Below are 25,105 nucleotides of genomic sequence, written 5' to 3' on the forward strand. Positions count from 1 at the left end.
AGACAAGAGGCAAAGCAACATCTTACTGGGACTGTGTGACAATGCAAACCCCATGGCAAGCAGCAAATAGCAGCAGGCAGTGTAGAAGAAGTGCAGGCACAGCACTCCACCTAGGTGAGAGCTGCTGCAGCCCAGCATCCCTGGAACAACAGTAGGTGCCTCCTTGCATCAGTATGTCCACACTATGTACACAGTAGCAGCTGTACTCAGTGGGAGTGGTGGGGGGAGGAGGGACCCAGCTCCTGCTTGTCATTGCCTATTACTATTCATTTCTCCCAGGGAGCCCTGCCAGCAGCAGCTTCTGTCTCTCTACCACTTCTAAACTCCACTCTGCAACCGTTGGCTGCAAAGACTTTTTTTTTTTCTTGTTTTGTTCTTCGATAACCCCCCAACTCCAACCCCTCCCTTTCTTTTAAACAGGCAGAGAGGTCATTTCATAGAAATTGATGTATCCATCATTGCACAAACCCTTACTGGTGGAATAAAGTCTTCTGGATCTGTTTGGAGTTTACTTTGTTCTCTCTTATTAGTATGGTTTGACAGTGATTCTCTGCTTCTTTTTTTTTTTTTTTTTTTTTTTTTTTTTTCATTTTATTTATTTTTTTGGGTGCTTGTCCTGCTTGAGATCAGCTTCTGCTGTGGGATCTCCTGATCCCAATAACCCAACGCGTGGCTCCTTTGTGTATAGCAGCTGCTGTGCATCAATGCATAGGCAAGTCCTATGGTTTGGCTGCTTGCTTTTTTAAACAAAAAATACAAGCCCTGAATCTTTCAACCAGAAGAACCTCCAGAATTCCTTGTCTTATGCTCCTTATCCTGGAAGAACTAACACCTTAAAACCCTCTGCTCTGCAACTTTGTATTTTATCTGCACCTGAGAACTCCAAGAACAATTTGAATGCTGCTGATCCACTACTACTACTCCCACTAGGACTGGTTTCAACTACAACTTGACTACTTAAAACATGGATGTAAGGTTTTACCCTGCAGCTGCTGGTAATGCCCTGACTGGAGAGTCACCCAATCTGGACTTTTCCCAATGTTTGGACTACTACAGTTACAAGGTGATTGATTTGTTTATTCTTTATTTACTGTTGTCACTCTTTGTTTGTAAATAGTCACTTCCTTTCTGTCTCTCATCCTGATCTTTGATTATAAGCTTTTGTGTCTCAGGTCCTGCAAGAATTATAAGAGAAATGTCATGTTGGAAAAGGTTGATGGTCTCCTAGCTTAAAAAGACAAGGAGTTAAATGTGGTTGTCTTTAAATACCTCCTAGTATCACTGATGTGTCATCAAGCTTTTCAATTAATGAGTGCTTACTATTAGTCACATCAAACATCTAATTACTAAATGATGTGGGATATTGAGCTGCACATGTGCTAATTTATGTACAGGGCGTTTAGTCTTTGTAGTAGGAACTTTCTTGTGTTGAGGTTTTTTTTTTTTTTCTTCTCCCCTTCTTACATCCACCCATGGTGTCTACATGAGATGTATCCTAGCTCAATCCTTTGTCATAACGTTGCAGTGTTTTGACAACAGTATATTTGATGTGAATGGATAGACACAGTGTGGAATGTTTGACTTGTACTGTGTGCATATCCTGCCTCTTGTGCTATTGTTAGGGGAGGGGGGGAATAAATTACTGCTTCATGTTATATCTGGATTATAAACTGCTCCTTTGCTTAATCACTTTTCATAACAAATGACAGCTGGCAGGGACTGGAGAGAATTAGAACTACATTATCTTATTATTCAAAACTAATGGATTTTTGTTGCAAGGAGGGTTGATATTCTAATTTTTTTTTTTGCAATTGGGTATTAAGTGTGTTGTGGCTTTATTTATCCTATTACAGAAGTTTACGTGCTGAGAAAGTTTAACTATTAATTGTGCCCGGGCATGCACCAATGCTTCTTTTCTTACACATGGGGTCAGGGTTTACAGTGTTATACATATTGGCATATGACCAGTTATTATTTTGGTGAAGGATCAGTGGTTTGCAGAACGATCCCATGTGGCTGTTTCACAAGTAAAAGTTTTTGCGTCCCACATAAATCCATGCCCTGGGGATTATAGAAATAGAAAATGACCTTTTAGTGGCACGTATAATTGTTTTAATGATAAGGACGTTGAATTAGTAAACTAATGCTCTGGTATCTTTTTGCTACAACAAAGAAGGACATGTAGGAATGGATAACTTATGGTACAGTTCTGTAAAATAAACAATTAGTCCTTTTTTTTTTATACTTTTTTTTTTCTTTTTTGTCTGTAACGTAACTTTCTGTCCAATCACTCACAACAGTATTCACCTTCAAAACAAGTATATAAATAAAGCTGATGAAATACTTTATGTATATAGTGTTATTCTAAACTTCCATATTAATCCTTTATGTACTAGTGTAGTTTGCATACTGCTGAAAAAATAAATATATATATATATGTGTGTGTGTGTGTGTTGAATTTACCTTCAGGCTCAGAATTGATTCTATTAATGTTTTAAAAGTTTCAATAATGCATATTTTGTGTGTGTCATATATATTCTTGGTATATACTGTATGTAATATATATTTTCTTAGTTGTCACAGTTTTCTTTCCATGGAGAGCAATGAGCATCGTATCCCTGTACATACTTCACTTTTCTAACTTCCAAAATATATTTTAAGGGGATATTTAGATTTGTGTGTGTGATGTGTGCACAGTGTTTTGTATGTGTTTGTTTTCATGAAATTCCGCATTGTGTTTGTATGCAATTTGCCTTTTTACAACACCACAGCATATGTTGGTGCTGTATTAAGCATATAGAATTACATTGTGTTTACTGTAGGCAAAGGCCATCCCTTTTAATACAACAATTGTCGAAATACAAGAGCGATCTAACAGCAGAAGAGGTGTATCCTATTTAGAAACAGCCCTGAAAAGACAGCCTGAAGTAGCTTTTTAGATTCGATTTGTGTCTTATCCAGTTAATGTCATCCCAATAATGCTTTTTTTTCCCCCCATTTCACCAGTACGCACACCCCCTTCTTATACCATATCCAATGAAATTGAAATGTTCTCCACTTGCTGCCTAATAGGAATGGCCCCCTTCTAAGGGGCATTATTTCAAGGTAATTCATTGAAAATTCAATGAGGATATTTGTCTTTAGTGATGCAGCCTGTGTGACAAACACCACTGAGTGATAAGGATTGATGTCATTTTACATTGAATGGGAATACTTCAATGGGCAAATTCTTCAGGCTGTTAAGCATTAATCGGAGAAAAATATATGGCTGGGCAAGGTGGGACGGGTTATTTCTAATTAACTGATTCATTCTTCTTTAGTAAAAAGTGAACAAATAAGTCACAAAGTTATGCGTGTGTGTGTGTATATGTGTGTATAACTTTATATTTATTATAAAATGGGTCATGTATTGATGTCCCATAGTGTAAAGATCAGTGTAGAATACAAAATACACAGGTAAAGCAGCTCGTACACATGAGAGCGAGGATGGCTGGATGAACATTTGGCTAAGGCCTCCTTCACACGTCCGTATAAAACACATACATGTAAAACCGTTACCATCAGTATTTTTCCGGTAAGGATAAAGAAATAAATTGTAAAGCTTCTTCTATACTTTGTAATGTTAAATACGGAAAGCACACGGATTGTACACAGATGTCCTCCATATGCTGTACGTGTTTTTCACGGACCCATAGACTTGTATTGGCCCTTGTCATCTGTGCTGCCGGGAAAAAATGGACAAGTCTCCGTGTGTTTTACACATATACACGGTCTGTGTAAAAGCACTGAGATGTGCATAGCACCATAGGTTATAGTGGTTACATGTGGTACCCGTGAAAAAAATGGATACCACACGTACTGGAAACGCGGACTTGTGAAGGAGGCCTAAAAGCTATCTCCCCCGACTTCAGAAATGTTTAGATTGGTCAGAACATGCTTTCTTGAATGGTCACCCTGTCACCACTTAGGGTATGTGCACACGATGCAGAAATGAAGCAGAAAATTTCTGCATCATTTCTGCATCTCCCTGGCAGAAAAAACGCATGCAGATTGTGCATGCGTTTTTCCTGCAGAATACATGCGGATTCACATGCAGATTCACATGCGTTTCCGCATGCAGATTGACAAGCGCTTTCCAGGCGATTTTAGCATCACCTGGAAAGTGCTTGACAACTAGGTCACGCTATATAAATCCATGCAAACAGCATGGATTTATATAGTGTGACCCGAGAGAGTGTATATACTTACCTCCGATGGCCCGCGCTGTCCTACTTTACAAAGTTCCCGGCTGCCGGCAACTTTGAATTGAAAGACCTGCCGACGTCAGCGTCACGTGACCCGTCACATGACTCTGACGTCACCGCAGGTCCTACAACTCACTGCAAGTGCCAGGAACCAAGCGGGAGCGCTGCGCGGGCCGACAGATGGTAAGAATACATTTATTTTTTATTTTATTCTTTTTTTTTACAGCTTTTTTAATGGTACCTGGGTGTGGATGAGAGTCTCCTCTCCTCCACACTCGGGTACCATCCGCATATTAAAACGCGCCAATAACGCAAGTACAAATGCTGTCTTGCGGAATTGGCGCGTTCTAATGCAAGTCAATGGCGGCGAAATCGCCGCGTTTCCGCAAAATTAATTGACATGCTGCGGACTTTTGACCGCAGCGTTCACGCTGCGGAAAAATCCGCATCATGGGCACAACACATGCGGATTTCCATTGGGGAACATTGCTTCCTTTCTACCATGAATTTTTCATGCGTTTCCGCAACTGCAAAAACGCCGCGGAAACGCATGAAGTACGCATCGTGTGAACTCAGCCTTAGGCTGTGTGCCCACGTAGCGTTTTTCAAGCGTTTTTGATGCGGAATTTCCGCAGCGGAAACGCTTGTAAAACGCTTGGTAACCCGCACCCCATGGTCCCCAATGGGATTCCGCAAGTTCTATGCACATGCTGCGGATTTTTCCGCAGCGTTTATGCTGCGTTCAAAAATCCGCAGCATGTCAATTAATTTTGCGTTTCCGCAAGCAGAATTGCCTTTGTCCAATGCATAAAAAACGCAAGGCAATTCCGCATGTGGAAAACGCGTGATAAACGCGCGAAAAATGCGCGATAAACGCGTGCGGAATTCCGCATGCGTTTTTCCGGGAGAGGACTTGCAGAAATTTTCTGCTTCATTTATGCAACGTGGGCACATAGCCTTAGGCTGGGTGCCCACGTAGCGTTTTTCAAGCGTATATGCTGCGGAATTTCCGCAGCGTAAACGCTTGTAAAACGCATGTATATCCGCACCCCATGGTCCCCAATGGCATTCCGCAATGTCAATGCCCATGCTGCGGATTTTTCCGCAGCGTATATGCTGCGGTCAAAAATCCGCAGCATGTTCATTAATTTTGCGGAAGCGCAGCGGAATCAATGTGCGGATGGTACCCAAGTCTGGATGAGAGGAGACTCTCATCCAGACCTGGGTACCAAAGAACCTGTAAAAAAAAAGAATAAAATAAAGTTTATACTTATCTTCTGATGTTTTCCCTCCGTCGCGCTGTTGTCTGAAGGACCTGCCACGTCATTGAGTCATGTGACCCACCACATGACTCAATGACGTCACCGCAGGTCCTGCACACAACAGCGTGAGCCGCTCAAGACTCCGGACGGGGCAGAGGATGCATCAGAAGGTGAGTATAAAGTTTATTTTTTTATTTTTTACCATTCTGAACAAGTTGTCAAGCACTTTTCCAAGTGATGCTTGGAGAAGTGCTTGATAACCCACATGCGGAAATGCATGCAAAGACGCCTCACAAACGCTTCTACCTGGCGGGAAAACCGCATGTAATATCCGCATGCGATTTTCCCGCCAGGGAGAAGCGTAAAAAATATGCTTCAGGTCCGCTACGTGGGCACATAGCCTAGGCTATGTGCTCACGTTGCATTTATGAAGCAGAAAATTTCTGCTGCATAAATGCAAGTCCTCTCCCGGAAAAACGCATGTGGAATTCCGCACGCGTTTATCGCGCATTTTTCGCGCGTTTATCACGCGTTTTCCACATGCGGAATTGCCTTGCGTTTTTTATGCATTGGACAAAGGCAATTCCGCTTGCGGAAACGCAAAATTAAATGACATGCTGCGGATTTTTGAACACGGCATAAACGCTGCGGAAAAATCCGCAGCATGTGCATAGAACTTGCGGAATCCCATTGGGGACCATGGGGTGCGGATATACATGCGTTTTTCAAGCGTTTAGGCTGTGTGCCCACGTAGCATTTTTCAAGCGTATATGCTGCGGAATTTCCGCAGCGTAAACGCTTGAAAAACGCATGTATATCCGCACCCCATGGTCCCCAATGGGATTCCGCAAGTTCTATGCACATGCTGCGGATTTTTCCGCAGCGTTTATGCTGCGTTCAAAAATCCGCAGCATGTCATTTAATTTTGCGTTTCCGCAAGCGGAATTGCCTTTGTCCAATGCATAAAAAACGCAAGGCAATTCCGCATGTGGAAAACGCGTGATAAACGCGCGAAAAATGCGCGATAAACGCGTGCGGAATTCCGCATGCGTTTTTCCGGGAGAGGACTTGCATTTATGCAGCAGAAATTTTCTGCTTCATAAATGCAACGTGGGCACATAGCCTGTGGCTTATCTATCCTAAGAACAAGAGGATGGGGTGTTTTTAATGCAAATTACCTGATCCTTTTTAGGAGGCTCCTGATACATATCAGATTGTTGACCAATCCCTCTAAAATCAGCAAGTTTGGTCAATTTTACTCTTAATTAATTATGGGGATGAGGCGTAAGTATGTAAAATATTTATATAGGATAATTACATCTACATTCTCAAGTAGGATTTGTCTTATGATTTATTTGTAGATTCACAGGGGCTCTGGAGATTATGTGGCTCATCTCCACCTCCAAAGCAGGTGGAATTGGGCATTATGATGAGCTATAGGACTGCAGAGGGCCCTTATTGTTCTTGCACAGAGGCCTCTTCTGTCTGTGTCTGCCAGTGACATCAGCGGCATGTCACTTTGGTCATAAACCTGAAGCAAAACTCTACACTTTCTAAAGACTTTCTCACTATATACATTGATCACTAGGCCTCATGACAAGTCATGACATTGTGGGGGCCTAGCATTCACAAGAGATGGCTTAGATGCTGGCATTTGAGTGTGGAGAAGGAAGTCTGCTCTACCATTGTCTACTGATGTGAAAGTTGGACCAGAGCGGTGGACATCTTTTTGCTCATCTCTATTAACTGACCATTAAAAACGAGGTCCCAGGTAAGTATTTCTCCAATTTTGAGGGGGAGTTTGAATGGAGAGGTGGTAGCGCATGTACACTGCAACTTTATTCAAGTTATATAGAACTGATGCCTCATAACATGGTCAAGACTAGGGATGAGCAGACCTGTGGAAGTTAAGGTTCGCTGGGTTTGACTGAACTGAAGTCCAAAGTTCAGTTCGAGTACCAGAACTGTATCCGAACTTGAACTCTGACTAGGTTCCCTTTGAAATCTCCTTCTCTCTCTCCCTTTCTCTTCTTCCCAAACTGTAAAACGGACTTCCGGTAGAAGTCTGTGTTTGGAGTTCAGCAGCGGGCACTAGGTGTCCCGTACAAGCCCCGTACTTTGCAGTTTGGGTTCACTTATCTCTAGTCAAGATATTTTTGGCAATGTGGGAATCCTCATGCAATTCATAAAAGAAAACTAATTCCGCTATTAATGTGATCTGTTTCACCAGACAGATTCATGTTGTGGTATCTACACATAGTGTGCTTTATGGTGCCATGTTGTAGGCATATGGCATCCAGAGCCTTTTTTAGACCCATATTGTAGCTCTGTGTTTCTAATATTATATGGCCATGTGATGAGCATGGCTGCTCAGTGGTTAGCACTGTTGTTTTGCAGTGCCCTTTCCTTGATTCAAATCCTACCAAGGACGACATCTGCAAGGAGTTTGTATGTTCTCCCCATGTTTGTGTGGGTTTCCTCTGGTTTCCTCTCACACTACAAAGACATACTGATAGGGAATTTAGATTCTGAGCCCCAATGGGGACATTGAGTGATTAAAACTGTTGCAGAATATGTTTGAGCTATATAAGTAGGAGAAATAATAGCTAACATAGGTTCCAAGTATTAATCTTTAGTAAATTTGGAGTAGGATGACATTTTGAACTGTATCTTGTAATTAGACCCTTCTCTTTCCCTTGTGTTGTTACTCCACATAAATGGTACAACAGTATGGAAACTGCTACTTATATGTAAATCTTAATACACTGGTAAAATGTTGTTTTTTACCTATAGGCTTTGTCCTTCTCTTTTAAGAGCTCGTATTCTACTTAAAGGTCAGAATATGAATATAGGTCAAGGATAATGACTGTAATTTAGCTTTATCCAGCTGTGGCTAAGTAAATCATGTGACAATGCATGAGCGCCTGGAGAAATTGCAACGAGGCAATCAATCAATCAAGACTTGAAAAATAATATAACCTGAAGAAAACAGAATTCTGAGATTTTTTGAGCAGGTGAAGGTAGATAAAGTAACAGGTGCATTGAGAATGTTAGAGATACCCCAAAGAAAATGGTAGATCAGCCTTTCCCGTTATCTTGACTGAATCTCCAATCTTTGTGTTTCAAGTCCATTGTTGACTTGTACAGTGATTGTCCAGTTAATTGCAGCAGTGATCTAAGCTAAAGACCTATTGTCGGAATAGCAAGAAGCAACACACGCAAGGCTACAGGTTGATCACATATCCTACATTTAATGAGATTAAGGTCAACTTCTGTCATCGAGCCCCATAGGCATCCCGTAGACAAGAGCCAGACTTTAATTGTACAGAGGGAACATTTCCCGGCTTGATGAATTTCTAAATCTGACATTTGTCAAAGGTTAGCGGTGGCATTTATGTATTGTTTATAAAACGGAGCAGATTTAATATGATTAAGTTGGAAGAGAATCAGAGCTTGTACTTCAACTAAATGTTGCGAAAGGGTTTTCTTTTTCCTTCATCCTAAATTAAATTAGGTAAATTTAAAAGAATAATCCATAAGAATGATCTTTTTCATTTTGAAAGTTTATCTTTGTGGATCCCGTTCCAATAGATTAAAGAATGATAGAAATCATAATTCTCTCATGTCTACACATTGTCATATTAGCTTACTTGACATAAGTGGGAGCTTGTATGCCACTGATGGGAGTTATGGGGCAATGATAAGAAGTTAAAATTCTCTTCTGCAAGATATGCCTAATAATGCAGTTCACCCATTTGTTTGTAAAGTTATAGGCATGTATTAATGTAATCTATAGTAGATTTAGTATTTTTTTTTTTACATTATGCAATTAGACATTCTAAGCACCAATAGGCTAAACTTGTTGGCTTCCCATCAACCCAATGAGGAAATTCGAACTATGAATAGATGTTACTAAACATAAATTGAAACCCTTCTTATTATTGCAAGGTTTCTGTTATGCCACACAACCACTATGCTATGAGTGAGTGTTTTAAGAATAGAGTCTACCTTTAAAAGTATTATCCCAAAATATATTACACACTATAGAGAGAAGTTAATGACTACTGAGGAGCCCACCATTGTGACCGTCAATGATCACATTAAAGGTTCGCTCACACTGGAATATATTCTCTCATGTGAGAGAATTGGGCCGAGTATGCTAATGACACTTGACTCAAACTCAGAGTGTGAGCTAATTCTCTCACATGAGAGAATCGGAGCACAGGTGTGGAGAAGATGGCGAACTTAATTTCTCCATCTTCTCCATTGTCACTGTAAACGTACATCAGACTTCACCCATAGACTTGTATGGGATCCATGTATCGGAGCATGCTGCAATTGTTTTTTCCGAATTGGCATGAAAAAATAATCGTAGATCTGCACTGCCCCCTAGTATAACATTGGGCCGAGTGCTATCTGGTAAAGCATCATAGAGCATTCGGCCGTGTTATACGCCAGTGTGATTGGAACCCTAATAGCGGTCTCCAAATTTGAATAGAGCAGCACCATTCCACATCTATGAGACTGACAGAAATAGGTAAGTGTTGTGCATTGATATCTCTTGTAGTCTCATAGACTTCTAATAGAGTTGCAGTGCAGTTGACTTCCACTCCAATCAAAATAGGTACTGAAGGATCGGCATTTTTGTAATTGGTGGGGGTCAACTAACATGTGAATCGGTGGTAAGTTATCATTGTGGGACAACTCCTTTAATAGCATAATTGCTCTAAACTACCTTTACCACCACATATGGAAGAATTACCTTTGAGTAATGGTCAACATTAATGTAGAGTTCTCCAGACTAATAATTCAATATATTTAGCATTACCAAGAATAGACATTTTAAACGCAATCAGTCAGCACAAACCAAGCACAGGAGCTCTGGGAATCCTTGTCTGCAACTTCCCACCTATTTACTTTCCATCTATCTCCACCCTTTTCTGGCTCCTCTAAAGGTCGATCAAGCAAGAGGGTCAGAAAAAGATAGAAAACGAGTAGGTGGGAAGTGCATTGAACAGTTTGACCACGCCAAGGGTGCACCAAGCGCCCTTACTTGGTTGGAACATTAATATTGTTCTGACAAACTACCTTTAAACCTGTGGCCCTCTAGATAAATTTTTTTTTTTTTATAACCCTTAACATGCCAAGACGTGTAGTTGTGCAACAGCTGGAGAGCCATGGAAATCTGTCCTGGGTTGAACTGGGTCTACCAGTCCAAAAATTGGTTTCATCCTCAGTAATTTCAACGCCTATTGTTAGTATATGATTGGAAGGTTTGTAATTTTAATAAAAAGTGTACTCTGTAATATTAATTGACAAGTTCACATTTTACATGTTTGGCCATGCTCATCGCTGATGTAGTGAAATGGGCCATCACCATTTCCTTGACAAATTAGGTTTTCTGTGGAGTAAAAAGGTGAAAGGTCAGTCTATTACATTTTGATATATGCGCTATGCAATCATCAGATAGGACTAATGCACATTAAGGCCAAATTGTATTTTATTCTACTGACTAGTAAGGAATATAATGAACGTGCCTTCCTTAGGCTACTGCATGAAATGCTGACCATGGCAGTTATGGTAATTATTGGGCTGGAGAGCTGACTCATCAGTTTGCTGATGTTGGCAAAATTGTGATTGTATAGCATTCAGATCGCGTTTTATCAGGACTTAACATTATATTCTGTTTTTACATCATGTAAAATATTTTAAAGGAATATGTCACTAAGACTTGCCCCTTTAAATTAGAACATCTAGAGGTGACCCGATGATGGTAAACAACCGAGAATCCTTGTACTGACCAAAGAGGTTACTAAGAAGACATCCATCATGTACCCAGCTTATATCTTTCACCGTTATAGCCCTGCCTGATTTGTGGGGACTACAAGGAACAATTCAGAGGATGGAATGGCTTATAGAGTTTTATCATGTTTGTGTTCTCATTAAAAGGAATTTCGTTTAGTTTCTATCATTGTCTCTCCACACTCCTCCTCCCATACTTAAAATAGTCACTGTTGGGCACTTAAAGTAACAACATTCATCACCTGCACTAGATTGCTGGTGGGCAAGTGCAATTATTACACCTGGAAGCTAGCCTTGTTGCACTGTATTAATATAGGGTTACATCATGTTAACTTTATGAGACATTTTCAGGACCAGTGAGGGATCTGTTCTTCAAAGGGATATGAATTATTGGTGGGCAGCACTTCACAGTGCTATCAGATGAAAATTCTAAATACTGTACAAACGTTACATGCATCAACCTAATCGTTTCATTTGTACTTCTTATATTTGAGTGGCCAACTTGATTGGTGGAGTTTGTTAGTAGTCCGCGCCCATGGGCTCCTAAGGCGTCGGTCCGCGCCCATGGGCTCATAAGGCGTCGGTCCGCACCCGTAAGGCATCGGTTTGCGCCCATTGGCTCTTAAGGTGTCGGTCCAGGCTCATAAGGCGTCAGTCCACGCCCATGGGCTCATAAGGCGTCGGTCCGCGCCCATGGGCTCATAAGGCGTCGGTCCGCGCCCACGGGCTCATAAGGCGTCGGTCCGCGCCCACGGGCTCATAAGGCGTCGGTCCGCGCCCACGGGCTCGTAAGGCGTCGGTCCGCGCCCACGGGCTCGTAAGGCGTCGGTCCGCGCCCACGGGCTCGTAAGGCGTCGGTCCGCGCCCACGGGCTCGTAAGGCGTCGGTCCGCGCCCACGGGCTCGTAAGGCGTCGGTCCGCGCCCACGGGCTCGTAAGGCGTCGGTCCGTGCCCACGGGCTCATAAGGCATCAGCCCGTGCCCATGGGCTCTTAAGGCGTTTGTCCGGGCTCGTAAGGCGTCGGCCCGTGCCCATGAGCTCGTAAGGCGTTTGTCCGGGCTCGTAAGGAGTCGGCCCGTGCCCATGGGCTCTTAAGGCGTCAGCTCATGTGAACTTAACCTTTCAGTAGTAATGAATAAAAGGTGCCTATGTTATAATAGCCCTTGATCATCTGAGATATGAGTTGATGGAAAATAGCTTCACCTTTTAATAAAAATGATTCTTTAAAATGTAAATTTATTGGTTGTTGAAATCAGTTCGGCCAAATGATACATGTGGTTGAAAACAACTGTATATTTCCAAATCCTAATTTGACTATTAAAATGATTTGTGGTCATGTGCTTAAGTGTGTCATTGAAAGCTGCAGCAGTTATATAGCCATGATCCTTGTGTGGTTGACACTACTATGCAGAGAGCATTCACTTTAAATATAACAGCAAAAACAAATACAGAGCAATTTCTTCTGGATCCGGTTGGTTTAAAGCAGCTGAATAAATTATTTCGCAAGTTACAAACCTCTTTTATTGCTGCTAGTTTAAATGAATGTGCTGCCGTTATTTCTGGGAAAACCAAGTGCGTAACACTGTGTAGAAATAATGTTAAACACCAGATAAGTACTTTTTCCTTAAAGGGCTTAAAGGGGATCTGTCACCAGGTTTTTGCCTCCTAATCTGAAAGCAACATGATGTAGACGCTGAAATCCCGATTCCAGTGATGTCACTTACTGGGCTGCTTGCTGTAGTTTTGATAATCTTTTGCTGATAAAACACTGATTTTATCACTACAGGACTGTCTCATGCCTTCTAGTCAACTGCTCTTTGTAATCCCGCCCTCACCTCTTATTGGCTGCTTTTTGTCTATGCACAGTGTACACAGAAAGCAGCCAATCAGCGATGTGGGCGTGGTTATACAGGGCTCAGCATTGAGAGCTTTTGTAGATCTGCAGCAGATAAAGCTGTTTTTTTTTTTTTTAAATAAAACTAAAGCAAGCAGCCCAGTAAGTGACACATCACTGGAATCGGGGTCTCTTCCCCTACATTATGCTGCTCTCAGATGGGACTGCAAAAAAATGGTGATTGATTCCTTTTAAGAGAAATAAGGCCTGAAAGGATCTGCTTGGCCTCATGCGTAAATGCAAACTCTTTAAGTGGCCAAAAATGGGAAAATGATGCCACATTTTGGTGAGGTTTGCACAAACCCCCACTTCTTTAAAAATTTTAATTGTGAGATTGTGGTGCCAAAAATGGACTATTGTCAAGTGTGCATGTACAAATTGAAGGTGTTGCCTATAGCGATAATCCTAATCCAGTTATAATTTCTTTAGTAGAGATTGGAAAATGAAGACGTAGATCTGATTGGTTGCCGTGGTAAATAATTTTTGACTCCTGATTTGGTCCACACTGGTTATCATATGTGTATAGCTTGTCAGCATTGGTACATAAATGTTGTGTGAGTCACCTCGGGGCCTGGACAATTCACAATAATTGATGTATTTAAGCGATAATTAAAGTATATGAATAATGAATATGTCAAGACTAGCCAGGAGCCATCGATAGTAGTCCTGTGCTTTGTAAGTAAAGGTCATATAAAATATTGCGTACAATGGAACATTTAGAATCGCGTAAAACCCTGACTGTACATTATAGAACTATTATTTTGGTGTCCCGAACAACGTATGGCAGCATACCCGTGAACAGAATGTACTGTCCCTTTAATTGGTAGAAAAACATTCATCAGACAGACATAAAGGCCATTTTCTCCTGGCTTAGTGGCTTAATCCTAAAGCACTACAAGAGTACCCATCAATCGAACAATTTGCAGTGGATGAAACGGGGTTAATTATAGACGAGGCAGAAACTGAGCCGTCACTGAGGATGAAAACATTACACTCCGATTTAGGCAGGTTTTATTTAATATGAAAAGCCATGTTCGGGGCAGTTTTACAATATATTTGTTAAAAGCATAAATAATTTCTCCTTAGTGTAGTATTAATGTTGGAATTGCTTATCATAGGCGTAGAAAAAAGTCAATTCTAACCTGCAACGCTGAAGGACTTAAAATGCCTAATTGACCTGTTGGCGAATTACAGGCTTAAAAGTGTTCAAAATATGAATTATTATTATTATTATTAACATGAATATTCTTAACAAATATATTATATTTTCTCTAAAGACATTTTAAATTACTTTGTAAAAAAAAAATATAATATAATAATAATAATGATAATAATAATATAGGACTATCCTCCAAGTATGTTTAAAAGGAATAGGTCAGCAAGGTTTTGCTATGTAATCTGAGAGCAGTATGATGTAGGGACTGAGACCCTGATTCCAGCGATGTATTTGCTGTTGTTTTGATACAATCCCTGTTTTCTCTGCTGCAGATCTTTCAGTGCTCAAAATGATGAGCTGTGTATAACCCTGCCCACATCACTGATTGGCTGCTTTCTGTCACTATACAGTAAACACTGATCAGTGGAGGGGGCGTGGTTACATAGAGCAGCTGACTTGGAGGCACAAGACACCTAGCCCTGTAGTGATAATCTCCTGCTGATAAAACACTAATTTTAATTAAACAGCATCACACAGCCTAGTAAGTGATACATCACTGGAATCAAGATCTCTTCCTCTATATTATGCTGCTCTCCGATTACATAGCAAAAACTGGCCTAAAAATTCAATTTAATTAAAGTTGATCTATCATTTGAAAAAATATTTTAGATATTATAGTGACTGTAAATTGCTGCCGATTAGTAGAAGTCGGTGTCATTAGATCCCCATCAATCTGTCACAACACCGCTCTGAATTCTGAGTGTGATGTGTGAACTCAATAGTACGTCTGTAGGCCATATACCACTCTTACAGTGTAGTGTTGTGAACCCATCGACTTTAATATTGAGCCCGTACACTACAGAAGATTCAAACCAGTGTTTTGATTTTTCAATGGAGGTCTTGAGACTTGATCCTCTATAATAAAGTTTTTTTTTAACTGAAGGGTTGACGTAAAAAAAACAGAAAATGAATCATTATTTTTTCTATTTTTTTTTATTTTATGCGTATAGATTTTTATGATTATTATTTATTATTATTATTGCCTTTGCCTGATTATGGGGTTTGCCTTGTTGTCTGAGCTTATGTTAACAGTATTTGAAGAGATTTCTTACAGAACCTACATGAATCATAGAACTCAGTTTCTGCCTATTATTCTCTATCGCAGAGCTTTCTATTCATGTCACTTTAAGCCATATGGTATCATCATGGCCCTGGTACCTGAATGGATGTTCGGCCACATAAGTAGACTCCAGTATTATGGATGGCATTTGGTAGGTACAGATTTTGTATTGAGAAACTCATGGACTTGCTTAGAGATATAAAATGTTCTAGAGTTAGTATAATACAGTACGGAAGCAGAATAAAACTGTAGACAAAATACAGAGCCATACAGGGTGCATGCATGTGACTTTACTGTGCGAGTGAGCCATTACTGTGCGAGTGAGCCATTACTGTGCGAGTGAGCCCTACTGAGTTCTCGGGCAACAATTCATTACCAATAACAAATAGAAATAAAAAAGATTCCAGCTCACCGAATGAAACAGTCCAGTCGGACCTTCGTGTTGCAAAAGGGGAAAACATGAAGGAAATATTTCCTGCTCCTGGTAATATTTCTCGTAACTTTATTCCATGAAAATATTAAACCCTGGGTTCAAGGTAGATATGTGCAAAGCAACACGTTTAGAACGTATACAAACGCTCTTTGTCAAAGAAGCTTTGACAAAAAGTTTGTATAGGTTTGAAACGCGTTGCTTTGCACATATATACCTTGAACCCAGGTTTTAATCATTTTATGGAATAAAGTTCCAAGAAATTTTACCAGAAACTTGGAAATATTTTTATGTTTTCCTAATAATTCATGGCCCACTTGTACCTGCCACTGTTATTTGGTCCAAGCCAAGTCAGACAAAAAATGCTGTATATAGTTCGTCATATATCAATTTATTTATTTTTTTAATCTTTACACAACCAAAGGTAGTTTTACTTAAGGGCAAAGGGAATTTATTACCGGTTTTGTTCCACCTAATGTGAAAACAGCATATTGTAAAGATAAAGACCTCAATTCCGGCAATGTGTCACTTATTGGGCTGATAAAAGTAGTTTCGATAAAATCACTGTTATATTAGCTGCTACAGGAGTAATATCCTGCTGCCCTGTAATCCTTCATATTCATGAGCTCTGAATAACCCCCCCGACCACTGATAGGCAGCTGTGTGAACTGTGCATAGGCAGAAAGCTACCAATCAGTGGTGTGGGCGGGGTTATACACAGCTCAGCATTTAGAGAACTGGTAGATCTGCAGCAGATAAAATCAAAAGAGCAGCAACAGTCTAGTAAGTGATACATTGCTTGAATCAGGGTCTCTGTCCCTATGTAATGCAGCTCTCAGATGGCATAGCAATAACCTGGTGACAAATCAGATTTCAATCAACGACTGGGGGTTTTACATGGAATCTAAGATTTTTTTTAGCAAACAAGGTAGAAAAAAACGTATCTTGAGAAATCAAATTGGAAAAGTAATCATGGCTTTAAACCAGTCAATAATGATTTATAAAACATTAGAAATACAGATCCATGTTACATACTAATAAGTAAGTTTCTGAAATAGAAGTAAAGCCGACGGCAAACCCTGGACAACATGTGCGGTGAAATGAGCGCAGCGCTCCTCTCTTAGGTGCCATTTTTGTGAATCCATTACTGTTAGACGCCACAAATATCATCTCTATGTTCACTTGCAGGAGACTTAACCGAGTGCATCAATCTCTGTTCTGCAGAAATAAACTTGATTCCACTACCCTTAATAGAGCATTTCATTTAGATGAAGCCAATTGAAAGTATTACTTATGATCCATTTAGTTGACCTTGAGTGCACTGAAATAAGTCTGTGTTCCTTTGTGAAGAAACATGTTGGCTTGCTTCGGTACAAAACTGCTAATCCAAAATGACATTTTTATAAATCCAAAATCCTTCCTGGCAAAATAGAAGACTGAACGCTCTTTCATCTTTGTTTTAAACCTACGGATCTACTTTAATTAAACTTAGGAAACCGACTAAATAGCAATTAGTTATAAGAGTTATCCTGAACTGCTGGCTTAACTGCTATGGAGATAAAAGTTTTCTGTGGTTATCCTGCACATCAGGATACAGACCTAGAGGAGACCTGTGCTGAGGTTAAGGGGGATTAAGACATTAAATGAAAGAGTAGGTTTTTTTTTAGCAGATGAAACCTCCTTCTTGCTTATTTCGTATGTTTTGTATTTCAATTCAACCCTTTTCACTAAATTATGGCTTAGCTGTAATACCAAACCTGCCAATTAATAAGAGGGGTGCCGTGTCTGCAAAAAAATTTCCTATCTAAACCACCAGTGAAGTGAGGGGACACTACTGTGAATAATTTTGAAGACTTTTATATAATTTTAAAGTCACATGGTAATTTAAATAATTAGTATATAAAGACAAGAATGGGACACTCATATTACACCTTCCATATTACAGTGGAATCAGACCCAATATTCCTGATGGACCACAGGTCCCCTTTTCCATCAGGCCCTTCAACACATGGACATAATAGTGGGGGATGTCACAGTTCTTGTATGACAGAATGCATCTTTCTCCTCCTGACTAGGGATGAGCAGACCAGTGGAAGTTCGGGTTCTGGTACCCGACCCGAACTTTAGTCCAAAGTTTAGCTTGGGTATCAGACCAGTACTCATACCTGAACCCCATTGAAAACAATGCGGATCAGAGCTTTGGTACTGTTAAAAATTTTCTCTCTATCAAGACGAGAACACATTGTTGAGAACTCAAGACTATTAGTTTTATATAAATGGGACATTAAGTTTCTTCTCTATATCAGTGGTGGTCAAAATTCCTGGATTCCACCAGAGCAATCTATTGAAATATTTGCATGACATCCAAAACTACTGGTCCTAGTTTTTTTTATTATTATTATTATTATTATTGGTTGTCCCACAAATAAATGTAAATTAGCTCTTGTTAGATCAGACAAAAAATAAGTAGTTATTGGAAATTATTTAAAAAATGTTCCCATATTCATAATTTGATGTGTGATACTTGTTATGGCATCAATTGCTACTCCTTTTGATTCCCTTGCCGAATGTCCATCTTCTGCTAGTGGTGACATATGCTCAAGAACTGAAACTTGTTATGGCACCCCATAATGTTCCTTTGATTCCCTTTCTGTATGCCCACCAAATACTCAAGAGCTCATTCACACTACTTATTTTTCTACCTGCCTGTTGTCCTGCAGGTAAGCCAATAAAATCAGGAGAGCAGTAGTCAGCTTCTTCTCTTTGGCATTGTGCACTTAGACCGGAGTAAATAAAAAGAACACCTAAGAGCACACTGATCAATATGTATGATTATAACATCTAAGCAGGGTAGCATATGTTGAGAATGAGTGAAACTGAATACTCCTCAAAGTTTGCAAGAATACAAAATTTTTTTGTAATTTGCGCCACATAAATTCAGAAAAATGGTGTCCAGCTGCAGAGGGCCAGGCAAGAGGTTAAAAACAAAATAATACTCTGCTTACTACTCCTCTGTCCTGCCACCCCCGTTGCACACCATCTTTTTTTCCCTATTTCACCATTGGGTTAATTCTCTTCAGCTTCTTCACTCCATGTCAGGAGTTTTGGTATGAGCAATCTCTGACATCTCTGCCTTTCGTGCCGTTGGGGTGCATGTCTTGGCGAAACAACGCATGCCATCCAAGTGACAGCCTTAATCACAGTGATGTTAGAGGCCTTGTAATGCTGGTGGTGCTGGCCGGGAGTATAGAGGCTCCACCTTACAGGGGAAGAGTAAAAGAAGAGGGCCAGAGCACTGGATAATTGGATGGTGGGACAGGTGAGCAGAGAAAAGACCCAAGAACACTATAAGGAACATTTTATAACTTCACTGCAAATGGAATTTTCCTGTAAAATCTGTGTGATTTGCCAAATTTGTATCTCGATATTTTTATTTTATGCCCAACAGAGAAATGATTTAAATAATGGGGACTATATCATGGGACTAACAGCATAGGGGCAAGCAAACATCGTCCAGTCCAGGGTGATGCATTTCAAAAGTTGAAGTTTATTCCGCCATCATACAAAGTTTTGACCTGTCCTAAGTCTTTCTCAAGTATGATACTTCATAAAGACCTATGACCGGTTGAAATGTTGTGTGATGGCGGAATAAACTTCAACTTTTAAAGTGCATCACCGTAGACTGGACTCTGTTTGTTTGCCCCTATGCTGTTAGTCCTCCAAGTGGGTTCCTTGAAACTTTGAACGAGCATCCATCTTGGTGAGTGCTGTCAGCCTTCCCTTTTTTGGTCTGGGACTGTCCATTGAAGTGGTTCCAAATATGGCTTTATTAAAAATATTGCTTTGTCCGTAAAGTTAAAATGATAAGAAAATGGTAATATTAGTTGATTCTTATATCTGAGAAATGGAAACAAGTCCTCGGTTATCATGAATTGTTCTGTATGCAGAAAACATCCATAAATATTATAGAGAGATTGTTGAGATACAACAGGTTTCAGATGGAAAAAATATATTGTCAGATGCAGATGTAGTTTTATATACCTTATCTCATCATTAGGAAGTTGTAAATTGTGATGGCACTTAATGGACCAACAAGAGATTATCCCATTGATATTATAATGTGCACAAAGCTTTTAGTGCTTCGTTGCTCTACTCAGTCTTGATACTTGATTATCTATTGATATTTGTTTTATATAAACAGTTCTTTCGAGTGTAAGTTAACTCCATAACCATATTGTTGTCTAATATATACAGGTGCATCTCACTAAATTAGAATATCATCAAAAAGGTAATTTATTTCAGTTCTTCAATACAAAAAGTGAAACTCATATATTATATAGAGTCATTACAAACAGAGTGATCTATTTCAAGTATTTATTTCTGTTAATCTTGATGATTTTATATATACAGTACAGACAAAAAGTTTGGAAACATCTCATTTAAAGATTTTTCTGTATTTTCATGACTTTCAAAATTGTACATTCACACTGAAGTCATCAAAACTATGAATTAACACATGTGGAATTATATACTTAACAAAAAAGTGTGAAACAACTGAAAATATGTCTTATATTCTAGGTTCTTCAAAGTAGTCACCTTTTGCTTTTATGACTGCTTTGCACACTCTTGGCATTCTCTTGATGAGCTTCAAGAGGTAATCACCGGAAATGGTTTTCACTTCACAGGTGTGCCCTGTCAGGTTTAATAAGTGGGATTTCTTGCCTTATAAATGGGGTTGGGACCATCAGTTGTGTTGTGCAGAAGTCTGGTGGATGCACAGCTGATAGTCCTACTGAATAGACTGTTAGAATTTGTATTATGGCAAGAAAAAAGCAGCTAAGTAAAGAAAAACGAGTGGCCATCATTACTTTAAGAAACGAAGGTCAGTCAGTCTGAAAAATTGGGTAAACTTTGAAAGTGTCCCCAAGTGCAGTTGCAAAAACCATCAAGCGCTACAAAGAAATTGGCTCACATGAAGACCGCCACAGGAAAGGAAGACCAAGAGTCACCTCTGCTTCTGAGGATAAGTTTATCCGAGTCACCAACCTCAGAAATCGCAGGTTAACAGCAGCTCAGATTAGAAACCAGGTCAATGCCACACAGAGTTCTGGCAGCAGACACATCTCTTCAACAACTGTTAAGAGGAGACTTTGTGCAGCAGGCCTTCATGGTAAAATAGCTGCTAGGAAACCACTGCTAAGGACAGGCAACAAGCAGAAGAGACTTGTTTGGGCTAAAGAGCACAAGGAATGGACATTAGACTATTGGAAATCTGTGCTTTGGTCTGATGAGTCCAAATTTGAGATCTTTGGTTCCAACCACCTTGTCTTTATGAGACTCAGAAAAGGTGAACGGATGGACTCTACATGCCTGGTTCCTACCGTGAAGCATGGAGGAGGAGGTGTGATGGTGTGGGGGTGCTTTGCTGGTGACACTGTTGGGGATTTATTCAAAATTGAAGACATACTGAACCAGCATGGCTACCACAGCATCTTGCAGCGGCATGCTATTCCATACGGTTTGCGTTTAGTTGGACCATCATTTATTTTTCAACACGACAATGACCCCAAACACACCTCCAGGCTGTGTAAGGGCTATTCGACCAAGAACGAGAGTGATGGGGTGCTATGCCAGATGACCTGGCCTCCACAGTCACCAGACCTGAACCCAATCGAGAAGGTTTGGGGTGAGCTGGACCACAGAGTGAAGTCAAAAGGGCTAACAAGTTCTAAGCATCTCTGGGAACTCCTTCAAGATTGTTGGAGAACCATTTCCGGTGACTACCTCTTGAAGCTCATCAAGAGAATGCCAAGAGTGTGCAAAGCAGTCATCAAAGAAAAAGGTGGCTACTTTGAAGAACCTTGAATATAAGACATATTTTCAGTTGTTTCACACTTTTTTGTTAAGTATATAATTCCACATGTGTTAATTCATAGTTTTGATGCCTTCAGTGTGAATGTACAATTTTCAAAGTCATGAAAATACAGAAAAATCTTTAAATGAGAAGGTGTTTCCAAACTTTTGGTCTGTACTGTGTGTATATATATATATATGTGTCTGCGTGTGTATATATATTATACTGTTCATAAAACTAATACAGAGTGGTATTGGTAATACATATCTTTGTTGTATCTCCTATGTACAGCTTTATTTACTGAAATGCTTTGTTTTTAATGCACAGTTGGACCCATAGGGTGTCAATCAGTTACATTAATGCTGTGGCTTCTTTATTTAGGGCAATGGTGTAGGACCCAGGTGTCAGACTACGTTTAAAAGGAATCTGTCAGGAGGATTGACCGTCCTAAACCAGTAGGTCATAGAAAGCTGAACAAAATGATGCCTTGATATCTGCGATCTGATGTTTTAGTCTTCATTTTTCTTACTATAGATCTATTCGCCTTACCAGTGTCTGACAGTCTGCTCTCCTTATCTACATGTCTCACACTGGTAACTCCCCCATTCATTTAAAATAATTTGGAGGCCGATTCTCAGAGATCTATGTTCGACCCATAGATCTTAACAGCTCATTTACATGTTAAGAAAAATTTTGATTTCAATGGAATAAGATATCAGATTACTGATATCAAGGTATCATTTTATTCAACATTAAATGACCTACATGCCCATATAGATGGATTTGGAGGTTATATCCCACTAGTCGATTCCCATTAAAATTGTATGACATGTTATTCTACTTATGATTGGGAAAGTTACTGCTAAATTATATGAAATAGATTAAGGTTCGATAAATTGGAAAAAAAAAATCAATTTTGCCAAATGGAGACAATACATTTGACGGGGGATTTAAGAATGTGACTACAGCAGATTTCTGGAGTAAAAGTCACAATTTTTGGTAAATGCAATACCTATGCCGTAATTTGTGACTTAAACTTTCACTGATAATTATGGCACTTTTCTAAAAGTGGGGGGGGGGCTTTGTTCAATGGGATTTGACCCCACATGGCCTTACACTCTCGTAAATCTGTATCAAAATGGCAAAAATTGTAATGCAAATCAACGCCTGCCCATAGTTTTGAAAAATCTCTCCCATTTTGTTCCTCGAGCAGGAAGTTTGTTAATATTACTACCATATACTTATTAAGAGATATGTAAAAATGTAATGATCATGTGCGAGTATTTTTAACAAATTTCATGTCCAAGGTATTCAGGGCATATCTCTTTTGTTCAAAAAAGCTAAACCCTTATAAGAAAAGGTTGAGTGAACCTTTAAGGGCTGGGATCATAAATGTTTGATTTATACCATTCGCGCCACTTCTACAAAGCATAGTACTGTAGAAAAATGTGACTTTTTAAACTCAGTGGGATTTCCTACAGCTTGTTTAGCCCTCCATAAACCTTACCTGCCGACCGAACCATCAGCCGATGTCTACCTCAGTCATCTCTCCTATACATAGGAACGCTCTCTCGGCCAAGCGCTCCTGTGTTCTCTATGAGATTGACGCTACTTGATTCCAAGCAGTGACTTCTCTTATTGAGGACAAAATGATGGGCAGTCCGAAATCAGATTTGTCAGATTCTTATGTCCCCAACAATGATCTGCCCTCGTGCCCATTCGATAGTCAGCTGAACCCATCGATATCAGTTTCCGTCAGTGTTAATCTAAGGTGTCAGGGGGGGCTTGAGATTGGGCATTTGAATTTTGTGGTGGTGGTGATGGTAAAAATGCATGTTCAACTTATGTCCACTTAAAATAAGAGCAACGTTCTTGTCCTTGGGCTGTGAATAGTATTGCAGCTGTCACGGGTGTGTCAGAGGTGACAGTCGCCCTGCAGTTGGTTGCAGGAGATCTCTACATTTGGCATTACAGACATCTTCTTAGAGGCTGTCTCTAGGACCCAGTGGCTACTTCCCTCTGGCTAATTAACACACTGCCAGGGTGTATAAATACCTTCTGTGTTTCAGAGGGAGGTGCCAGCGATATTCATTAATACCTGTAAAGGCTTTAGCAAGAGCAGTACTTCGTCCTCTCTGGAGCTTGAGGACGTGTGCGCATTTGTCTGGAGTTCGTCTAAAGCTAAGCAATTTCCCTGTTTGTCCACCCCTGTTGTCTATAATGTTTAGTGGAGATTGACTAGTGCTTATCTCATCCCTTCCCTAGCCTTAGTGATACACCAAGGAAAGACGGTGTGAGGCACGTGTGCGGCGATTGGTGAAGAACCAATACAGGAACATTAGATGAGATAGTGTAATGCTAGATCAACCTAGGAGGTCTCCACTTCCCCCCTTTCCCTAGAGTGTGGGCTTCCTTTCCTTTTTCCCTTTGTGTTGCACTAAAGGCCCCGTCACACTTAGCGACGCTGCAATGATCCCGACAACGATACGACCTGTCAGGGATCGTTGCTGCGTCGCTATGTGGTCGCTGGTGAGCTGTCAAACAGGCAGGCTCACCAACGATCAGGGGAGCAGCGACATCGTGGAAAGAATCTTTCCACGATGTCCTGCTCCTGGTTACGAGCCTGCTGAAGCAGGAGCAGACTGGTAACTATGGTAAACATCGGGTTACTAGGGGCACACGGGCTCCTAGTAACCCGTTGTTTATCATGGTTACCACTCTGCTACAGTGAGCGGGAGGTTACCACTCACTTTAGCAGGCTCATAACCATGATAAACAACGGGTTACTAGGTGCGCGTGTGCCCCTAGTAACCCGATGTTTACCATAATTACCAGCCTGATTGCTGCTCCCGCTGGTCACACACAACGATGTGTGCTGACCAGCGGGAGAGCAACGACCAAAAAATGGTCCAGGACACTTTGCAGCGATCAGCGACCTCACAGCAGGGGCCTGATCGTTGCAAAGTGTCACACATAGCGACATCGCTGGTGAGGTCGCTGTTGTGTCACCAAAACCGTGACACAGCAGCGATCTCGCTAGCGATCTCGCTATGTGAGACGGGGGCTTAAGTCTTTCCCACACCATGTGTGACAGCAGCTCAGTTTGATTAATTCAGAACATAAGTTGCCCCATTTTTAGATTTCAAAACAACAGGAGAAAAAGTGTCAAAAAAAGGGTCGAATGAGAACCTTCCAGAAACAGCACCGTTATGGTAGAGTAAAGGCATCAAAAAGAATCTTTGTATTACTGGGACTAGGAAAATGTGTACAAAAATCAAACCAACTTAAAAAAAAATTACCTTATATTAGGTTGATAAGTTCCCAACATGTTGAGTTGCCCCAT

The 25,105-nt window shown here is 40.4% G+C and overlaps 1 protein-coding gene across 1 annotated transcript in view; it reads left to right on the forward strand.

The window, feature by feature from the left end:
- The first annotated feature begins 237 nt into the window (after positions 1–237).
- The window catches only part of TOX3 (TOX high mobility group box family member 3), a 150,158-nt gene continuing 125,290 nt past the window's right edge, over positions 238–25,105 (forward strand). The window contains exon 1 of the mRNA XM_073659353.1: positions 238–1,063. Within this exon, the coding sequence (XP_073515454.1) occupies positions 965–1,063 (99 nt within the window). The 5' untranslated portion in view covers positions 238–964. The remainder of the gene's footprint in view (positions 1,064–25,105) is intronic.

The sequence above is a fragment of the Phyllobates terribilis genome, unplaced genomic scaffold, assembly GCF_046119375.1.
Source record: "Phyllobates terribilis strain yellow unplaced genomic scaffold, ASM4611937v1 Scaffold_13__5_contigs__length_258822181, whole genome shotgun sequence".
NCBI lineage: Eukaryota > Metazoa > Chordata > Amphibia > Anura > Dendrobatidae > Phyllobates > Phyllobates terribilis.